Consider the following 16373-nt stretch of genomic DNA (forward strand, 5'->3'; position numbering starts at 1 on the left):
AAAAATAATATTTTGCAATCTCAAATAAGATTATAATGGGATAACTGTTGGTGCCTGCCACTTTAAGGGCTGAACCAAGCAGCCAGCAGGTGCTTGATTGCAGTGGCCATTTTAGAACTCTGGCCACCTATATAAACAGAGCCCGTGCGCCACTTGTAGGCCAGGCAGAAATTTTGCCTAGCTGTAAGGCTGTATGCAATATCTGCGAGGTAAGGGCAGCAGCAGCAGCAGCTTAAGGGGGTGGTTTGGGGGCTCCTTGTCCTGGGCATGACCTAAAACTGCACCCTGCTGGGAGTGGGTGGCCTAGTGGGGCTCCCAGTGGTGAAGGGTGGGTTGGGGTACCTTAACCCCTAGCCCCAACACTGTGGGTCCAAGGGGGCCAGGCCTTGCTATGGTCACCTGAGCCCAAGGAGGTTGTAAGACCCAGATGGGGACAGGTGTGGCTATGGTCACCTGAGCTGCTGCTGGGGAGGGAAGCCCTGTGGCCCCAGTGAGGGGAGTGGAGATGTTGGGCCCAAGTGTGTGTGGGTGTATAGAGTTGTCCTGGGAGGAGCCAGAGCAAGCTTGGTCCTGCTTGGGTAATGAGCTGGCCAGTACCCTGGTGAGAGAAGCCCAAAAGACAGTCCATCTGCCACCCAAGGTATGAGCTAAGGCCAAAGGCATGGCCTAAGGCTCCCTGCTCCAAGAGGGAGCAAGGTGGTACAAGCTGTCAGTGCATGAAAGAGACCCTGTGAGAGGGGGTGGAGTGAGAGGCCCTAGTGAGAGGAGGGTGGTATGAATGTGTATGTCTGAGGCCTGACAACGAGGGCTAAGCTTGGTTTGGCTATAGGCTGGGAGCATTGTCACCTGGATGCCATCTGCGAGGCATGGGCTGCGGTGTAGAGGAGGAACAGAACTGCAGATAGTGCCCCCTGGCATTGGGGCAAGAATGGGCAGCCTCCCACCTTAATAAGAACCAATTAAGAAACAACAAGTTGTGGCAGGTGAGGAGGTGGATGGCTTGCTCAGAAACAGGTGGGTGGGCCAATGACAGATTGGCTCCGAGAGCCCCTGTTACACTAATCGGTCCAACTGCAGAGGCAAATCCTGCCACAGTGGTTACATGTGCATGGCTGATTGCTGCTAGATCAGGGTGCATCTTTCTCCTCATCCTCCTCCTCGATGCTGGCTGTGCGCTGACATTCAAAGAGGGCTGTTGTCTTTTTGATTTGGAGCCTCCAGGCACCGTGATCTGCACCATGTGTTTCTCATAGTTTGTGCTCAGTACCATAGGCAGAAAAAGACCTGTTCAGGGTGTCCTTGAAGCACTTACGTGGGGCTCCTCTGTCATGTTTCCCAGTTGTCAGTTCGCTGTCCAGCAAGGCCTCAGTGTAGGCATTTAATAAAATAGAGCTGTGGTCACCAACCTGGGGATCCTGATGTACACGTAGATCCCAAAGCCTCTCTTGGTAGATCCTGAGCTGGGGGGGTGGGACAGCTGGGCATGTGCACATATACCACCTCCAGCCCCAGCAGGTCAATCTGTGGGGGAGGGAAGGGGCAGGGGCCAGATCAAGGTCCCTGCAGTGAGCGGCTGACTATGCGGCCCAGCCAGGAGCAGGGGAAGGTAAGTGGGGTCCCAGCCTGGCCAGGTGGTGGGAGGACTGGAGCCCAGGGGGGCTCCTCCAAGGGTGCGGAGGGCCCCCTCCTCATCTCCGCAGAGGCAACGGAGGCTGCTGCTGCTGCACCTCGAGTCCCACTGCAACTGGACATGTGTAGGCATGGCTTAGCTCAGCAGTGGGGACTCTCGTAGGAGTGGCCCCAGCCCAGCTGGGTCTGGGAAGATCTGGCCATCCAGGGGCATGTGGTGGGGGTGGGGGCTCCCATCACTGGGCACACCCCAGTGGAGGTTCTGGGGGCCCATGTTCCTCCAACCTGTGCTGGGCGCACAGCGGGCAGCCTGCAGCAGCAGCCACCTCATCCTGAATATAGGTTGGGGGGGCACGGGCCCCTGAGGCCTCCACCAGGCTGTGCCCAGTGGTGGGAGCATCTCTTTTCCCCCCCCTGCCATGACCCTGAACAGAGACTTCCAGACCCAGCCGTGCTGGGGCCTGACACCGTGATCCTCTGGCTGCTGGGCAGGTACGGCACAGAAGTGGGATTGGGCCCCGGCTCGGCCAGGTCTGGGACACTCTGTGATCCAGGGGTGCATGGGGAAGGGGCACTGTGGGGCAAGGCGCGTGGTCAGTCCTGGGGTGCCCTCTACTTCCAAAAAGTGATCGTCACCATAAAAAGGTTGGAGACCACTGATATATAGAGAGATGCCTATGAAGCATTTCCAAAATACTTGAGCAGCTGAAGTGATTTTTGAAAATCCCAGTTCTAGCCAACTTTGCTTTGCATAGAAGTGATGCCAGAACTATCTGGTCAACTTTGTTTTAGATCCAAAGGGCAGAGAAAGAAGGACATCCACCAGTTCCCTCAGTGCCTCTAGAACAGTGGTTCTGAACCTTTTTAGACTCGAGGCCCCCCCTAGGTAGACTCGAGGCACCCTTTGAAAAATACCAACTCTGAGTTTTCACTCTCTGTTTTGACTACAGGAAAATAATAGGACAGCTTTTTCTGGTGCAAAGAACTCAGAAAGACCGCAACTATAGATTTCCATTTGAAATCTCTGGGTTTATCTTGTTTGTACACCTAACAGTACTAACGTTGTGTGGCACCCTTGAAAAGATCAAGGTGCTATGGCACCCTGATTGAGAATCGCTGCCCTATAATCTGTGCTGACTAGCACAGAGGAGGGGATCTAGCTGTGGAAAGCCAACAAAATCCATTCCCCAAGAAGAACCACTGATCAAGAGCTGCAGTGCAGGATATTTATCCAGTAGGAAGGGTATCCCACACACCATAATCCCAAAGTAAGTCTCACATCCCACATGCCCAGGTAAACTGGGCACGTCTACATGAGATGCTTAATGAGCAGTAGCCTAATAACACTGTACAGTAGTGTGCTGGGCAAAAACCATGCCAACATGCTACTGTGCAGTAGTATTGGCTTACTGCACAGTAAGCATCACAAAAAAAAGTCTGTCAGCACTACTGTGCAGTAATTATAGTTACTGCAGATTTCATTAAGCAAGTGCTAAATTAAATGCACAGTAACAACTGCAGATTAATAAATGTGGATGTGGCCTGTGAAATGTAATATAGGAACATGGGGACAGAGGACTGGAAGGAGCTGCTTGGGCCATCAAATCTAGACCCTGCATTAACAGATCATTTGTTAACCAAAGAATTCTCCCAAATCATCACTGATTCCTTTACCATAACTGCAGAGAACTATACCTGATGCAACAAAAACACTTTTAGCATGGCAGTTAAAAAAAAAAAAAACAATGGTGCAAAGGGAAGTGCTGCTGCAACACCATGGGAGTAGTTGGGTAACATAAGGTAAGAAGATCCTAGGAAAAGGATGGTGCTGCGCAGAACCAAGGAAGGTAAAAACCCTCACAGTCCATCCCAGTGTGACCTAGGGAGGAAAGTTCCTTCCTTTCCCCAAATTTGGCAACCGTTCTGACACTGAACAGAAGAGGAAGATCCTCTAGCCTTTGAGAAGCTAGTACCAAAAGGAAAATCACTGCACCTTGGTCAAGAAACCCCATCAGATAGATTGTGGATGCAAGTCCACCTGCATATGTGAGACTGCTGCCCCGTTCTTCCACACACTTCTAACCACTGCACATGACTCCACTCCTGTTACGGGTGGAAGAACAAGAGGAATGCAGACTCCTACCAACCAGGGATAGAATCCAAACCATGAACAAACCCCAGGTGTCCTGTGAATCATTCTCTTTCAGGCTTGTGCCCTCCCAATGGATCCAGACAATGCTACCAGCTATGTGACTGAGTTCATCCTGCTGGGCTTCTCATCCCTGGACCACACCAGTCGCATCCTCCTCTGTACTATCCTGTCTTCTGTCTACACCCTGACACTAGCAGGCAACTTATGCATCATGTGGGCTGTTGTCAGGAGCTCCCGCCTCCAACGCTTGCCCATGTATGTCCTGCTAGGGAACTTCTCCTGCCTGGAGATCTGCTATGTCACATCCACAGTGCCACGGATGATCTCAGACCTGCCAACCCCGCAGGGCGATGCAATCTCCTTTCATGCCTGCTTCTTCCAGTTCTACTTCTTCTTCTCTATGGGGGCTGCTGAATGCTTCTCCCTCTCAGCCATGGCTTTGGATAGGTACCTGGCCATCTGCCACCCCCTGCGCTATCCCAGCCTCATGTCCCAGAGGGCCTGCTTGCTCCTGGTGGCTTTCTGCTGGGTCGGTGGCTTCTTCTGGTTTGCCACCCCCATTATCTTCATCTCCCAGCTCCCCTTCTGTGGCCCTAATATCCTGGATCACTATGTCTGTGACCCTGCTCCATTGCTGGCTGTCTCCTGTGTCCCTGCTCCCCAGATTGAACGTGCCTTCTTTGCTGTGACTTCCACTATCATCTTCTCAACTGTCCTTTTTATCTTGACCTCGTACGTGATGGTCCTCAGGGCAATAATGAAACTGCCACGGGGGTCTGGAAGACGCAAGGCCTTCTCCACTTGCACCTCCCACCTAACAGTGGTGGGTCTTTTCTACGGCTCCATCATGGTCACCTATGTCAACCCAGCAGCTTCTGGGGACAGCGGGAAGGAGGTGTCCCTTCTATATGTGTTGGTTACTCCACTGTTCAACCCATTGATCTACAGCCTGAGAAATAAGGAGATGAAAGAGGCTCTGAGGCGCACATTGCTAGGGGACCGGTAACAGGTGTGAATCTGGTTTCAGGGCAGGGGGACTGGCTGGCTCAGGAGGTGGTGAATGGGTTCCAAGCCATTTCACCTCTAAGGGACACCAACTCCAATCTGGCCTTGGGACAATATTAAAAAAAGCTTGTTTGAGTTTACAAGTGGAACACGGGTGAAGTACCTATATTTGTTACTGCTGCACTCAATAAGTATATGCATTTGTTGCGGGGAGGTGGGAACAACACACGGGTTGGAGGCTGCAGTGCATGGAAAATTATATTGACTGTGTATGCAGTGGTGTTGGCCCCCATCTTTCTGTATCTGTGCAAGCATTCCCTTGTATTAAATGGGTTGTTATCCCATTAACTGAAGCTGGTCAAATAATGCTCTCATTGACTCCAGAAAACATTCAACTGGGATCAGATCATGGTAACATTAGACTTCATATGCAGTAGACCTCACTCCTCTCTCGCATCTGGAAGCAGAATCTAGAGGCCACAACTCTTGGTCATCTCCCTCTATTATAACCCACAACCTTCCCTTCCCTGGCTTTCTCTTCTCAAGGATGAGAAAACAAATCAAGCATCCTGGCTCCCTGTCCAGCGTTCTGATCACTGGGCCATAACCCACGGTCTGAGCTGCATTAGTTTTAGGGGATTCACAGTGTCAAGAGTTACCCCTCCCCTCACTTGCAGGAGTTAGAGCCGCTTAATAAGACAAAGAAAGCAGTGTGAATCTCTTTGGAATAATTATTTTGTGGTGATGTCTGAACTTTTTCTTAGTTTGGTTATTAACAATTTGTGCCCCGAGGGGAGCCAATTAAAGAATTGAGCTGAGTTTGCTGTCAGTTCCTACTTGCAGAGGTGGGGCCAAGTAATTAAATGCAACTCCTTACAGATCTTGCTCAAAATTAAAGTTAGCAAAAACATAGTTCATCTCCTGAGAACTGAAGTTCAGATCCTGGAATTGGAATACGGCAGGTGGGGACTATGGGTCAGGAGCAAGGTGTAGCCTCAGAACTCAGTGTTTGGGGGAGAACACGGGTAGGGCAGCAAGAAGCAGAAGGTCAGCACTGAAGGACATTGGCAGAGTTATGTGTGGGAAACCAAGGGATAGGAAAGCAGAAGGGGCACTAGAAGAGCTGTTTATGGGTAAAAAGGATTACTGAATCTTTGCATTCTTCAGATTTTGGCCTCCCTAGAGACAACCCCAGCCAGTCAGTAGGAAGTTCATGAAAGCCCATGCTCTACTGTGGAAGTGGCCAAGAAGCAACCCCCTTGTTACACAGGAGAGGCATCGTACAGAGCTGAGGGCTGATCTACACTACAAAGTTTGCTGACATAACTACCTTGGCTAGAAGAAGTGAAAAGAAACAGCCCTGTAACTGCCACAGCTCTGCCTTCCCTGCTCTCCACCCCCATCTGGACTCAGCTTTGCTGATAGTAGTCTTCTGGCAGTTTGGGTTAGGGGAAGTAGTGTAGATACACGGGCAGAAAAAAAACCTTCTGTAGCAATGCACTACATCTCCACTAAGGGGGTCTGTTGCCTTGGCTGTGCCTGCAAAAGGCCCCCAGCTTGACAAACCCTTAGACTCACTGTTGCATGGAGTCTCAAGTCTTTGGCACTCGACACAAGGTGCCTAGAATACAACACTGGAACATCCCTAGTCCTCGAGCGCACGATCTGAACCGCTCTAGGAATTTAATTGGTCTTCTGCTTCTCTAGACACTTATTCTCCAGGCAAGGGGAAGCTCTAATGGCCCAGAAGTGTAACCATACCTTACTTGAAAACTATTTATTTACCCATGAGTAATCTTTTACAATCTTGAAGGCATGTTTCTATGTGGAAAAATTTCCAACCACCACTTCAGGATAGTGGAAGATGCTAGCAAAGTACCTGAAATGCCTTGATAGAACTATAGAGTTCAAGCCTTACTCCAGGCTCTCAGGTTTGAAAACATTTAGTCCTTGTGTCCTCGGGTAACTTGACCCCCTCCTCTCCCCCAAACCAAAAAATTCTTACAAAAATCAGTAGCAATATATCACATTATCTAGCACTTCAGACTTTGCCCATCCTGAAATCCTAGGGCAGAAGGTATGGACTCTGGAAAGTCAGATTTTTAAAAGTAACTTAAGTAGCTAAGGATGCAGAAAGCTGGCTAGTGGGGTTTTCAAAAGTATACAGACGCCTGACTTTTGTAGGAATTAGACACCTCATTTCCTTGCACTGCTTTGAAAATCCTGGCATGTATTTGGATTCAAGGTGAACAGAAGTTGGGGAAGAAATCTATAATAAGGAATGTTGAGAATATGTGGGGATAACAGAAACATATGGGAAATCTTGGCAAAATCAATGGAGGAAAATACTAAAAGGAGTTTTATACCTGTTTTGGAATAAACTGTGCTTTCATTTCACCCTGCTTTAAGTGAATTAAGCTCAGTGGAGTTGCTCCAAATTTAAACTGCTATGTTCAACAACAGGGGAGCATAGTCCTAGAGCAATGAAGGTGGTGTGCTATTGATCTAGAGGCAAGTTCAAGACCTGCTCTTACCTCAAATCTCAGGCTGCCCCCAGAATGTCCACAGCAAGCCCCCAAAGTCTCAGGTACATCTGATTTACCTTCCCTAGAACAGTGATTCTCTACTGGTCAGACGCAAGGCACTGCTTGATGAATGCTAGCTTTTAGTTTTCATTTGTTTTTTTGCCTACAGAAAAATAATAGTAAAATTCTCCTGTTGTAACAAAGTCAAAAAGACCACAAGACAAAATGCTTTTGACACTTGGGATTCCTATTTGAAATTTCTGGGTTCATCTGTTTGCATACTTAATAGTGCTAATATGCTAGATGCCTAACAGCACAACACCCTTAAAAGCACCTCAGGACACTCCAGGTTGCTGTGGCACCCTGGTTGAGACTCACTGCTCTAGTGGTATAAGTGCATCATGAAAATTAAGGTCTAAGAAGAAAGGGAGATGAGTAATGGGGAGAGGGAAAGGCAGAGAGAGGTGGGGAGGCACAGGGATCATGGATGGATAAACAAATGTAACTCACTGACTCCAGAGTGCATCAAAAACAAATTTTATTCATTAGAAAAAAAACTTCAAAAGCATATAAAATTATAAAACAGATCAAGCCTTTCAAAATAAATACTGAACTAATCTATATACACCAAGAGGAGAGGACTGGGTCAGACCCATTCTCCAAGGATCCAAGGGAATCCAACCCTATGACTCTCAGCAGTTGGGTAGCCAAAAGTCCCAAGGCTCTTTTACAAACTTGCCTCAGAAAGGACAGACCAAACAGGATCAAAAAGGAGCAGAACTGAGACAGAAAAGGGAATGTGGGGCAGGACAGGGCAGCCATGAGGATACAAGAAATCTGGGCTTCTTTGTAGGGGACTGCCCCAGTTCCCTTAGGACAACTCCAGACCCAGGATTAGCTTTTGGGGGTGGTTTGTCAGGGTACACACAGGGAGAACACAAATGAGGTTCAATGTCAGAGGAACAAGATTATCTGGAGCAGAGAGAGTCTTGAGAAAGGTGGGAAGAACTCTCTCAACCCCTCTCCATAAGGAAGACTGTGCCCTTCTGAGCTCCTCCATTTTATCTGCCATCCCAGCTACCCTAGTTTGAAGGGGAGATGGCCCCATTCTCTGTTCCCGTTACCTTGTTGTAAATTCTCTGTATCCTGATGGCTACACAGCCTCTCAGAGACATTAAGCCTCTGGGCATCACCCAGAAATAGCAGAGCACAACCAATCCAATCGCTTTGGCACCATCAACAGGACGAGCTACCCCGCCGTTCCCCTCCCCACAATCTCACTCGCTTTGTGCTTGGTATGCCAAGGTAGCTGCTGCTTGGGTGTGGGATCCCTGAATCTTGCCGTTCACCACTAGCAGAAGCGGTGTCTCTACGCGGATCCCAGGGAAATCAAAGGTCTGTGGGCACAGAGACAGAGAACAATTATGCAGAGGTGGGTTGTTGATTCTGATCTCTACTGGTGGCTGTTTTTATGACTTGAGCTGAAATCTTCCAACCCAGCTAAGAGGTTCAGCTAAACTACTCTCTAATTCTGGACCCTACCAATGGCAGTTTCAAGTCCATATGCCCTGGGGGAAAAAAAGAAAAAGAAAAGCAGAGTTCTCAGTCCTCCCAATACTAGAGAGAATCAGAAGACATGCAATAGTGGGAAATGAGGTGCCCCTGGCACCTGCGTATATCTTCTGGAAACAGTCTTGTGGTTAATGCTTTCCATCCTGAGTGATCACAGTTAGCAGACTTCTTCTACATTTAATTTGGGGACAGACATTGGAGTACCAGATGAAGTATGTGAGAAACTGAAATTCTCTCTCTCAATTTAAAGTCATGTTCATTGTGGCTATAGAAAAGGGATGTGAAAAATACACATTCCCACACTGGGCTGTGATAAAGGCCCCTAACTCAGGTCTAAAGTAACAGGAATTGATGCAGGGAACAAAGAAAGTCATGGGTTCACAGAGTTTAAGGCCAGAAGGGATCATAACATCATCCAGGAGGATCTAGGATCCTAGGCCATTAAACTTCCTTCCTGATCCCTGCAGGAGACTGGTTAACACCTGGAAATAATGAAGTCCTGCCTTCATTTGTGCCTCCCACCACTGTTATGTGGAAAGAAATAAATGCCAAACAGAGGGAGGGGCATGGGAAGGGAAGGGTCTTAACCCTTAAGCCACCTAAGTGCTACAGTCGTGTTTCTACCCTTGCCTGCCCTGCTGTTATTGGGTTTCCCAGATCCCACATCCTCCAGAGCAAGGGCTATGGATCCTACCACCACAGAGGGGAAAAAAGGAGGAAACACTGGCTATGCTCACCTTGCCCTGGTACTGGATGTGGTGGTGCTGGAGGTGTGGCTCAGGGACAGCCACTGAATCACCAATAAGCACACCCCAACTTTGCACCATGTTATAAACAGTGACAGCGAAGCAGGGGCCCTCGGAGCCAGCCAGGCCAAAGGTGCTGTCATAAAACAGAAAAAATGTGTAAGTGGAGAAGAGAAGATAGAAGAATAACTCTGAGGAGGATGCACGGATGCAGAAGAGAAAATCTATGGACAAATGGATGGTGCCAAGGAGGCATGGGGATGGATGAATAGCAGAGGAGGCATGAACTCATGAAGAGACAGCCAGAGAGACAGACAGAGCTAATAATGCATAGACAGGTGGAGACAAAGACAGAAGGTGCTCAGGACCAATGAACAAGCAGGCTGGTACTCACAAGGGCACCTTCTCCTCTGTGGTGAGACTAAACAACACTCTTCCTAGGACCACGGTGCCCGTGTTCACACCTGGCTGCAGGGCACTCAGCGGCTGATGCTGCAGGGCCACCTTCTGGCCTGCAGATGTCTGGTACCGCCCGTCCCCAAAGGGACCCAGCTGGGAGGGGCGCAAGCTTCCCAGCATGTTCTGCAGCTTTTTACCCTTCACCTTACCCTGCAGGGAAAGGGGGCATATCAGCGCCACTGATTGAGTCATGTCACTCATTATAGGCAGGCAAGTGCAGAGAACTGGCCAGTCGCCATACCTTATTTTTCAGGAGGGTGGTAAGCCGCTCTAGGAAATCTAGGAGCTGCTGCTGGCGCTGCTGGGGTTCAGGCCAGGCTGGATCAAGGGTTGCTGCACGAGAAAACCCTTCCAGGGCTTCCATGTAATTCTCCTCATATTTATATAACTGCCCCAAGAGAAACAAAACCGAAGGGGTCACTGGGTTGTTTTCCTGACCTTAGGACAGATGTGAGGTCGAGCAGGTTAGAGTAGGAGGGCTACAAACCAGAACTTCCTGGGTTTGATCCACAGCTTTAAGAACAGAGTGGTGTCTAGTTTGTTAAGGCAATGTGGGGCTTCTGGATTTTACCCAAGCTCAGGGACAGCAGTGGAGTCTAGTGGGTTAGGGAGAAAGAAGCTAAGAAGTAAGACTTTTTGCATCCCTCCTCAGTGCCAACCAGTTATACTTTCCTGCTCTGCCCACAGTAGCCCCTTCTTCCCCATCCTCCCCACCCCCGCAAACTCAGCAGGGCAGTTTCTTTCAGTAGGTGGCAGCAGGATGCCACAAGAAAGAGAGCATGAACTGACAGTTCTTTCTAACCAGACAACCAGTTCCCATTCTTTTCAATCACATTTCCCCCTGGCCCACTCCCTTCCACCTCACCGTTGCTCTGTTGAGGTGCAGGTCTGGGTTACAGGATGCTGTAGGATCCACCTTTTCCTAGTGGGAAGAGGGAATCAATGTCAGAGCACATCCTGTGTCATGTCCCGCAGCACAGAATTTCTTAGTACGATGCCAGGGCATTCAAACCAGCCCTGATTCTCAGTAGAGAGTCCCTGCTGAGTCCAGCCATGTTCTCTATACCTTAGCCTCCCCTGGGAATGACATGACCTACTGAGCCCTGATTTGCTCCCTGCAGTACAGCGCCCAACTAGCACAAGTAGAAGATGCAGTACCTACCGCCTGGGCATAGGCACTCAGTGCCTGCTGAGAGATACTGGGTTTCTGGCCTGTATTGAAGAACAATGAGAGATAGGCATTTCCCAGGACGTCTGTAACCAACAAAGACATAAGAGTTAGCGCTGAGGATGGGGTGCAGATGAACTGAAGGCATCAAGGATGGACATATGTGAGTAATTACAAATAGAGGCATGGATGGCTAGACAGGTGCACTGATTAAACAACTATGGATGGATGGAGAGAAGAAGAGAGGGACAGATATAACAAGAAATGGACAGATGGAAGCATGGATGGATACAGCTGCAATAGACGGAGCGCTGGACAGGCAAACAGAATTGGGTATATTATTCTCCCCCCAAATTAAGGAGAAGGGTAGGAAGTTAAAAAGCATGCTGGGGATGACACTCACACCAAGAGCGACCATCCCGCACATCCATCTGTACAGCCAGCTTGGCCTGCCGGACACTGTTCATAACATTCTGGGCATGCTGCTCCACACTCTCTACCCGCAGCTGCCGGAGCACCATAGAGAGATTCTGTAGGGAAACCTTGTTTTTACACTGTGAGGGCAAAGCAACATGGATCGCGGGTCAGTAACCCAACACAACCTCCTCTTCCTTCTTCTCAACCACGCCAGTCTCCTCCAAAATCCGTCCCTTAACCCAAACACCTCCACCCAGTCTCTTGGCTCAGCTGGCCTGGTTTCTCCCTTCATGGTCATATCCCAAGGGGTAGGACTTACATGTCCAAGGGCTCCGGAGAAACATGTGTGAGCAGCTGTGATGTCACCCTTTTTCCAGTAGGCCTCACCCAGCTGATTCCAGGCCTCCACCAGGTTAGGATCAAGCTTGACAGCCTTGGACAGCAGCTCCTCAGCCTGGGGATTATAGCTGGGAGTCACATTCAAAGCCTTCCCCTTCAGCATCAGCATTTGAGCACGATCCTGGGGAGCAACTGCAACAGACAAAAATAATGCCTATCAGTCACTGAGATTTACAGAGTCCACAACATCAGATAACCAAGCCCAAGAATTTATGATTAAAAATAAATCAATACAATACAAAAAAGCCAATGTTACCAGTAATTATTAGTTATCGATCAAAGTTTGAAAGATCAATTCACTGCAACTGGATTAGCTTACTGGTTAGGATGGTAACAATCTTAATCAACAATGTAAAGGGTGTGTTATTAGGCTTGGTCCGTGAGGTGCTGCAGCATGTTCTGATGGAGTAAGTTCAGCATGTAACTTCGCACAAACCCTTTTAAAGCCAACCTGCTTACAGCTCATAATCTAACAGAATTAGCTCATTCATATGTGCTTTTATCCAAAAGAGAAATATCCCACAATTCCAGGCATACAGATAATTTTTACTGGTCACGGGTGTACAATGAGAACATAAATCCCTTTCTCTATGGTACGTTTTGCAGAGGCCAGGGCAATTTAACTCCTAGTATATTTCAAGAGAAGAATTTAGCATGAGTACAAAGCATTATGGGTATATACAACACTGACTCACAAATGAAGGTTACAACTTGGGTCATGACTGCCTATGCAGGGGGTCGGACTCGATGATCTATTGAGGTCCCTTCCGACCCTAACATCTATGAATCTGATCAGGCCACAGGGCAGAGAGATCAAGCAGCTCCCAAGGGTTGGGAGATTGGCTGGCTCAGAGGTATTGGAAATACAGCTCAGGATGTTTTTGGTCCAGAGGGTGCTGGCTCCAATCTGTCCAAAGTGAGAGGTTGGCTTAGAGGTGTGAACACTGGGACAATAGGGCCTTTCCCTTTAGAAGAAGAGTCACATTTCCTTCTTTTACCCTGTTACCTTCTATCTCTTTCATCTGCTGTAGCGTCTTCTCCATTTCCTCCAACACATCCTTCTGCTTTTTCCCAGCATCTTCCACACTGTGGCTCTCAAAGTAGTGATCCCGGAAATAGTAGAGGCGGTCAACCAAATCCTTCATTGACAAGTGACAGATAGACAAGGGGCATGAGAGGGAGAAAGGACAACACTAGTGACCTACATCTACTCATCAGAAGCCCACGGCTACCCAAAGCTGTATGGTTAAAGCCCTGGATGGGGACTCAAGAGACCTGCATTCAAATTCCAGCTCTGCCACAGTCTCCTCATGAGATCTCAGGCAACTCACTTTGGCTTGGAATTTCAAGGGATCTAAGTAAGTTAGGGGCGCCCATAACGTTCCAGTAAAAGTCAATTAGGCCCCTTATTCCCTTGGGCTCCTTTGGTAATACAAGTCACCAAATTATTCTGTGCTAGCAGGACCCTGTCAGTGTCCTTGTCCCCCTGATTTACATATGGTAGTTTAGCATGTTTCTGGTGTTTCTGGGTAATGTGCCTGGGAGTTGTGCGATGAGGTTTTTAGGACTGATTGATTGATTTGATTTCTATGCAGGCCTCCCCCAAAAGGCTCAGAGTGGCTTACAACAACAAAAGCATAAAACAGGTAAAATAATGCCCCAAAGACTACCGAAGCTTAACCCCACCTGCTAAAAGCCTGCCCAAATATAGTGATCTTGCAACTGATTTTGAAAGATGGCCGGGATCAGTGGGCAGGAGGGAGCTCCAGAGCTGAGGAGCAAGAACCGAGAATGACCCCCCACATTTGAGCAAACTGAACTTGGGACACAGGTGGTACTTGCAATGGGTCGTTCTCAGCTGACCTTGGGAATCATGATGGAACATAATGGAGGAAGCGGTCCCTTAAGTATGCAGGACGCAGGCTAGACCAGACGTGTCAGACTCCCCCCGTGCCCTGGTCCAGATCCAGACCACAGGGCTCGTTACAGGCTGGATATGCAGCAGCATCCACAGCAGAGGCAACAGTAACTGGGACAGTGGCTGCAGCTGCAGGGCAAGCAATCACAGACCAGCTGACCACTTGCTGTGCTAGAGGCAATGCAAGTGGCAGGCACAGCCCTTGCTTGCATCCGTCACCATGGGCAATGCCTACCAAGGTGCACATTCTGCAACAGACCCAATCCACTGCAAGACATGTTCCCAAATTCCCCAGCTTGCTGGTAGTTCAGTAGGCCAGATCAAGCCAGTGTGGCTGTATATTTGGTACCCCTAGGTTAGGCAAACTTGTATAGGATAATTTAGATAGGGATGATCCTGCCCTGAGCAGGGGGTTGGATTAGAAGACCTCCTAAAGTCCCTTCCAGCCTGTTTTTTCCCTATGATTCATTTAGCATTTAAAACCAGAAGGCACCAGTAGATCACCTAGTCTGAGACAGATGAAAACAATGGCTTCTTGCTGTTTGGGGCATGAATCGTCTCTCGCCCTGTAACTGCGCAGCACCTGATAGAAGGGCCTGAACATGGCTCATCTATCAACCTGTGGCACAAGTGCTCAGTGGATACATCCGATCCAAGTCAGATGTATGCCAGTCTCACCACCTGATAGTCCCAAAGAATTACATTCATGTCTGTCACTTCTATTATTAGTTGTTTGTAATGTAGCAGTATTCACCAAAGATCGGCGCCATAACCTGATTCCAGTTATGGCAAGCACTGCATACTCCAGCCAAGCCAAGGGCCCTCATTGTGCCAGGTGCTGTACCAATGAGTACTGAAAATACAACCCCTATTCTTTAGCGGGCACCAACCTTCTTGACAGGTGTACCACAAACTGGCCTTGCACACTCCCCGAACGCAACTCCTCTGCTGAATCCACTGCTCTTCTTTTTCCTCCCTTCCCTGTGCTCCCTGCCCATTCTGCTGTCCTACCTTCTGCTTCCTGCCGTTCTCCAACCTGTCGTGTGCCACAAGTCGAGGCTGCCTGTGCAACGTGTGGCATGCATGCTGCAGGTTGGACACCCCTGCTGCACAGCACTGCACAGATCCAGACAGAGATCAAGACCCCTCAATCTATGTGGCACCTGGCACAGATACTAAAGAGACCCTATAACACCAGCATTGTGCCAGACACTGCAGTGACACACAGAAGTAATCCAGCTCAGAGCTGCTGAGAGAGAGCAAGGGGAAGAGTTCATTGGAAACTGGTGTCAGGAAAAGGTAGTAAAATGGAGAGGTTAACAAATTAAAAGTAGCATAAAGCTGGGGGAAGGAGTATGACAAAGATTTGTGTATAAGGCACAGGAATGTGATGAGAGCCAAAGAAGTAGGGGATGTGAGGCAGAAGTGTGTGTGTGTGTGTGTGTGTGTGTGTGTGTGTGTGTGTGTGTGTGTGTGTGTGTTGCAGGGGGAGGCACTAGAAAGCATGCAAGTCCCTGTGTGAGGAAGAGGAGCATGCATAGGTGTGACACACACGAGCTGGGGACGAGGCATCACTCCTGCAGGCACACTAAAGGAGTCTGAAAGCTGCACAGTAATAAAGGAAGACAAGTGCTTTTGTGAATGTAAAAGAAAAAGTGGAGGTGTGGTGGAAAAGCCAGGCCAACGGTGAGTACCGGAGCAGAGAGGCTCGTGCTTGTGCGTGCAAACACACCCCTTTTCTCCCTTGCAACAAGCAGCACACCCAGCAGAGCCACTCTGGAAACGACAGCACCAGGGTTGCTTTCAGCCCCAGCTCTTTGCAATCTATACCCACTCCTCCCCAAGACAAATAGCCCCTGCCCATGCCTGCTGGTATGCACTGCACAGATTGCTGCCAGGACCTGGGGAGGGCAGAAAAACCCTTGCTGCATGCCTGCAAGACCTGCTTTCCCCTGCCTGCTGTGGGTGCACACCCCTCCCCGGGAGCAGCAGTGCTGCCTGCCTGGTGCACAAGTCCCGCAGCCGCCCCACGCCGCTACCTGCACAGCTTGCAAGGCCGGGGGAGTTTCTTCTTCCTCCTCTGCCATGTTGGCCCCAGTTCCTCCTCCTCTTCCTCCTCTTACATCACAGCCAGAGAGATGAGGCTCCAGCCTGCAGCCACAGGGACACCTAAGGGCATGGAGGGGAAGTGGTGCCTGGCCTGCTTGCTTGCTCTCTCTCTGACACACACCTGGTGTTGCTCTCAAAACACCCACCCTGGCCTTCCTGGTTGGGGGTATTTGTATTCAGCAGATCCTGGAGGGGGTAGATTTCCTCCCTTCCCTGTGCTGCCTTTTTCTCACGTATGCCCACCCCATGCCACCCACCTACTTTCTCATAGCTA

At 49.2% G+C, this 16373-nt stretch overlaps 2 protein-coding genes across 2 annotated transcripts; one reads left to right on the forward strand and one right to left on the reverse strand.

Annotated features, from left to right (window-relative positions):
* The first annotated feature begins 3541 nt into the window (after nt 1-3541).
* LOC102560838 (olfactory receptor 11H6-like) lies at nt 3542-4834 on the forward strand. Its single transcript, XM_006266568.3, has one exon. It carries the CDS (start codon nt 3852-3854, stop codon nt 4785-4787), a length of 936 nt encoding a protein of 311 aa, XP_006266630.1. The 5' UTR covers nt 3542-3851; the 3' UTR covers nt 4788-4834.
* Nucleotides 4835-7832: 2998 nt separating this feature from the next.
* Nucleotides 7833-16128, reverse strand: TTC5 (tetratricopeptide repeat domain 5). Its single transcript, XM_006266562.4, has 10 exons — nt 16030-16128; nt 13079-13211; nt 11993-12204; nt 11660-11810; nt 11251-11342; nt 10954-11010; nt 10330-10476; nt 10024-10238; nt 9621-9765; nt 7833-8708 (listed from the first exon to the last, which is right to left on the reverse strand). The coding sequence occupies exons 1-10, from the start codon at nt 16075-16077 to the stop codon at nt 8589-8591; spliced, it is 1320 nt and encodes a 439-aa protein (XP_006266624.1). The 5' UTR covers nt 16078-16128; the 3' UTR covers nt 7833-8588.
* Nucleotides 16129-16373: the final 245 nt, after the last annotated feature.

Source organism: Alligator mississippiensis, chromosome 7 (assembly GCF_030867095.1).
Source record: "Alligator mississippiensis isolate rAllMis1 chromosome 7, rAllMis1, whole genome shotgun sequence".
NCBI lineage: Eukaryota > Metazoa > Chordata > Crocodylia > Alligatoridae > Alligator > Alligator mississippiensis.

Coding starts and splice junctions, on each gene's coding strand:
- LOC102560838 (XM_006266568.3), top strand. CDS start 3,852: ATGGATCCAGACAATGCTACCAGCTATGTGACTGAGTTCATCCTGCTG.
- TTC5 (XM_006266562.4), bottom strand. CDS start 16,077: ATGGCAGAGGAGGAAGAAGAAACTCCCCCGGCCTTGCAAGCTGTGCAG. Junction 12,205..13,078: donor GCAGATGAAAGAGATAGAAG/GTAACAGGGTAA, acceptor TGTCTGTTGCAG/TTGCTCCCCAGGATCGTGCT. Junction 11,011..11,250: donor TGAGTGCCTATGCCCAGGCG/GTAGGTACTGCA, acceptor TCTTCCCACTAG/GAAAAGGTGGATCCTACAGC.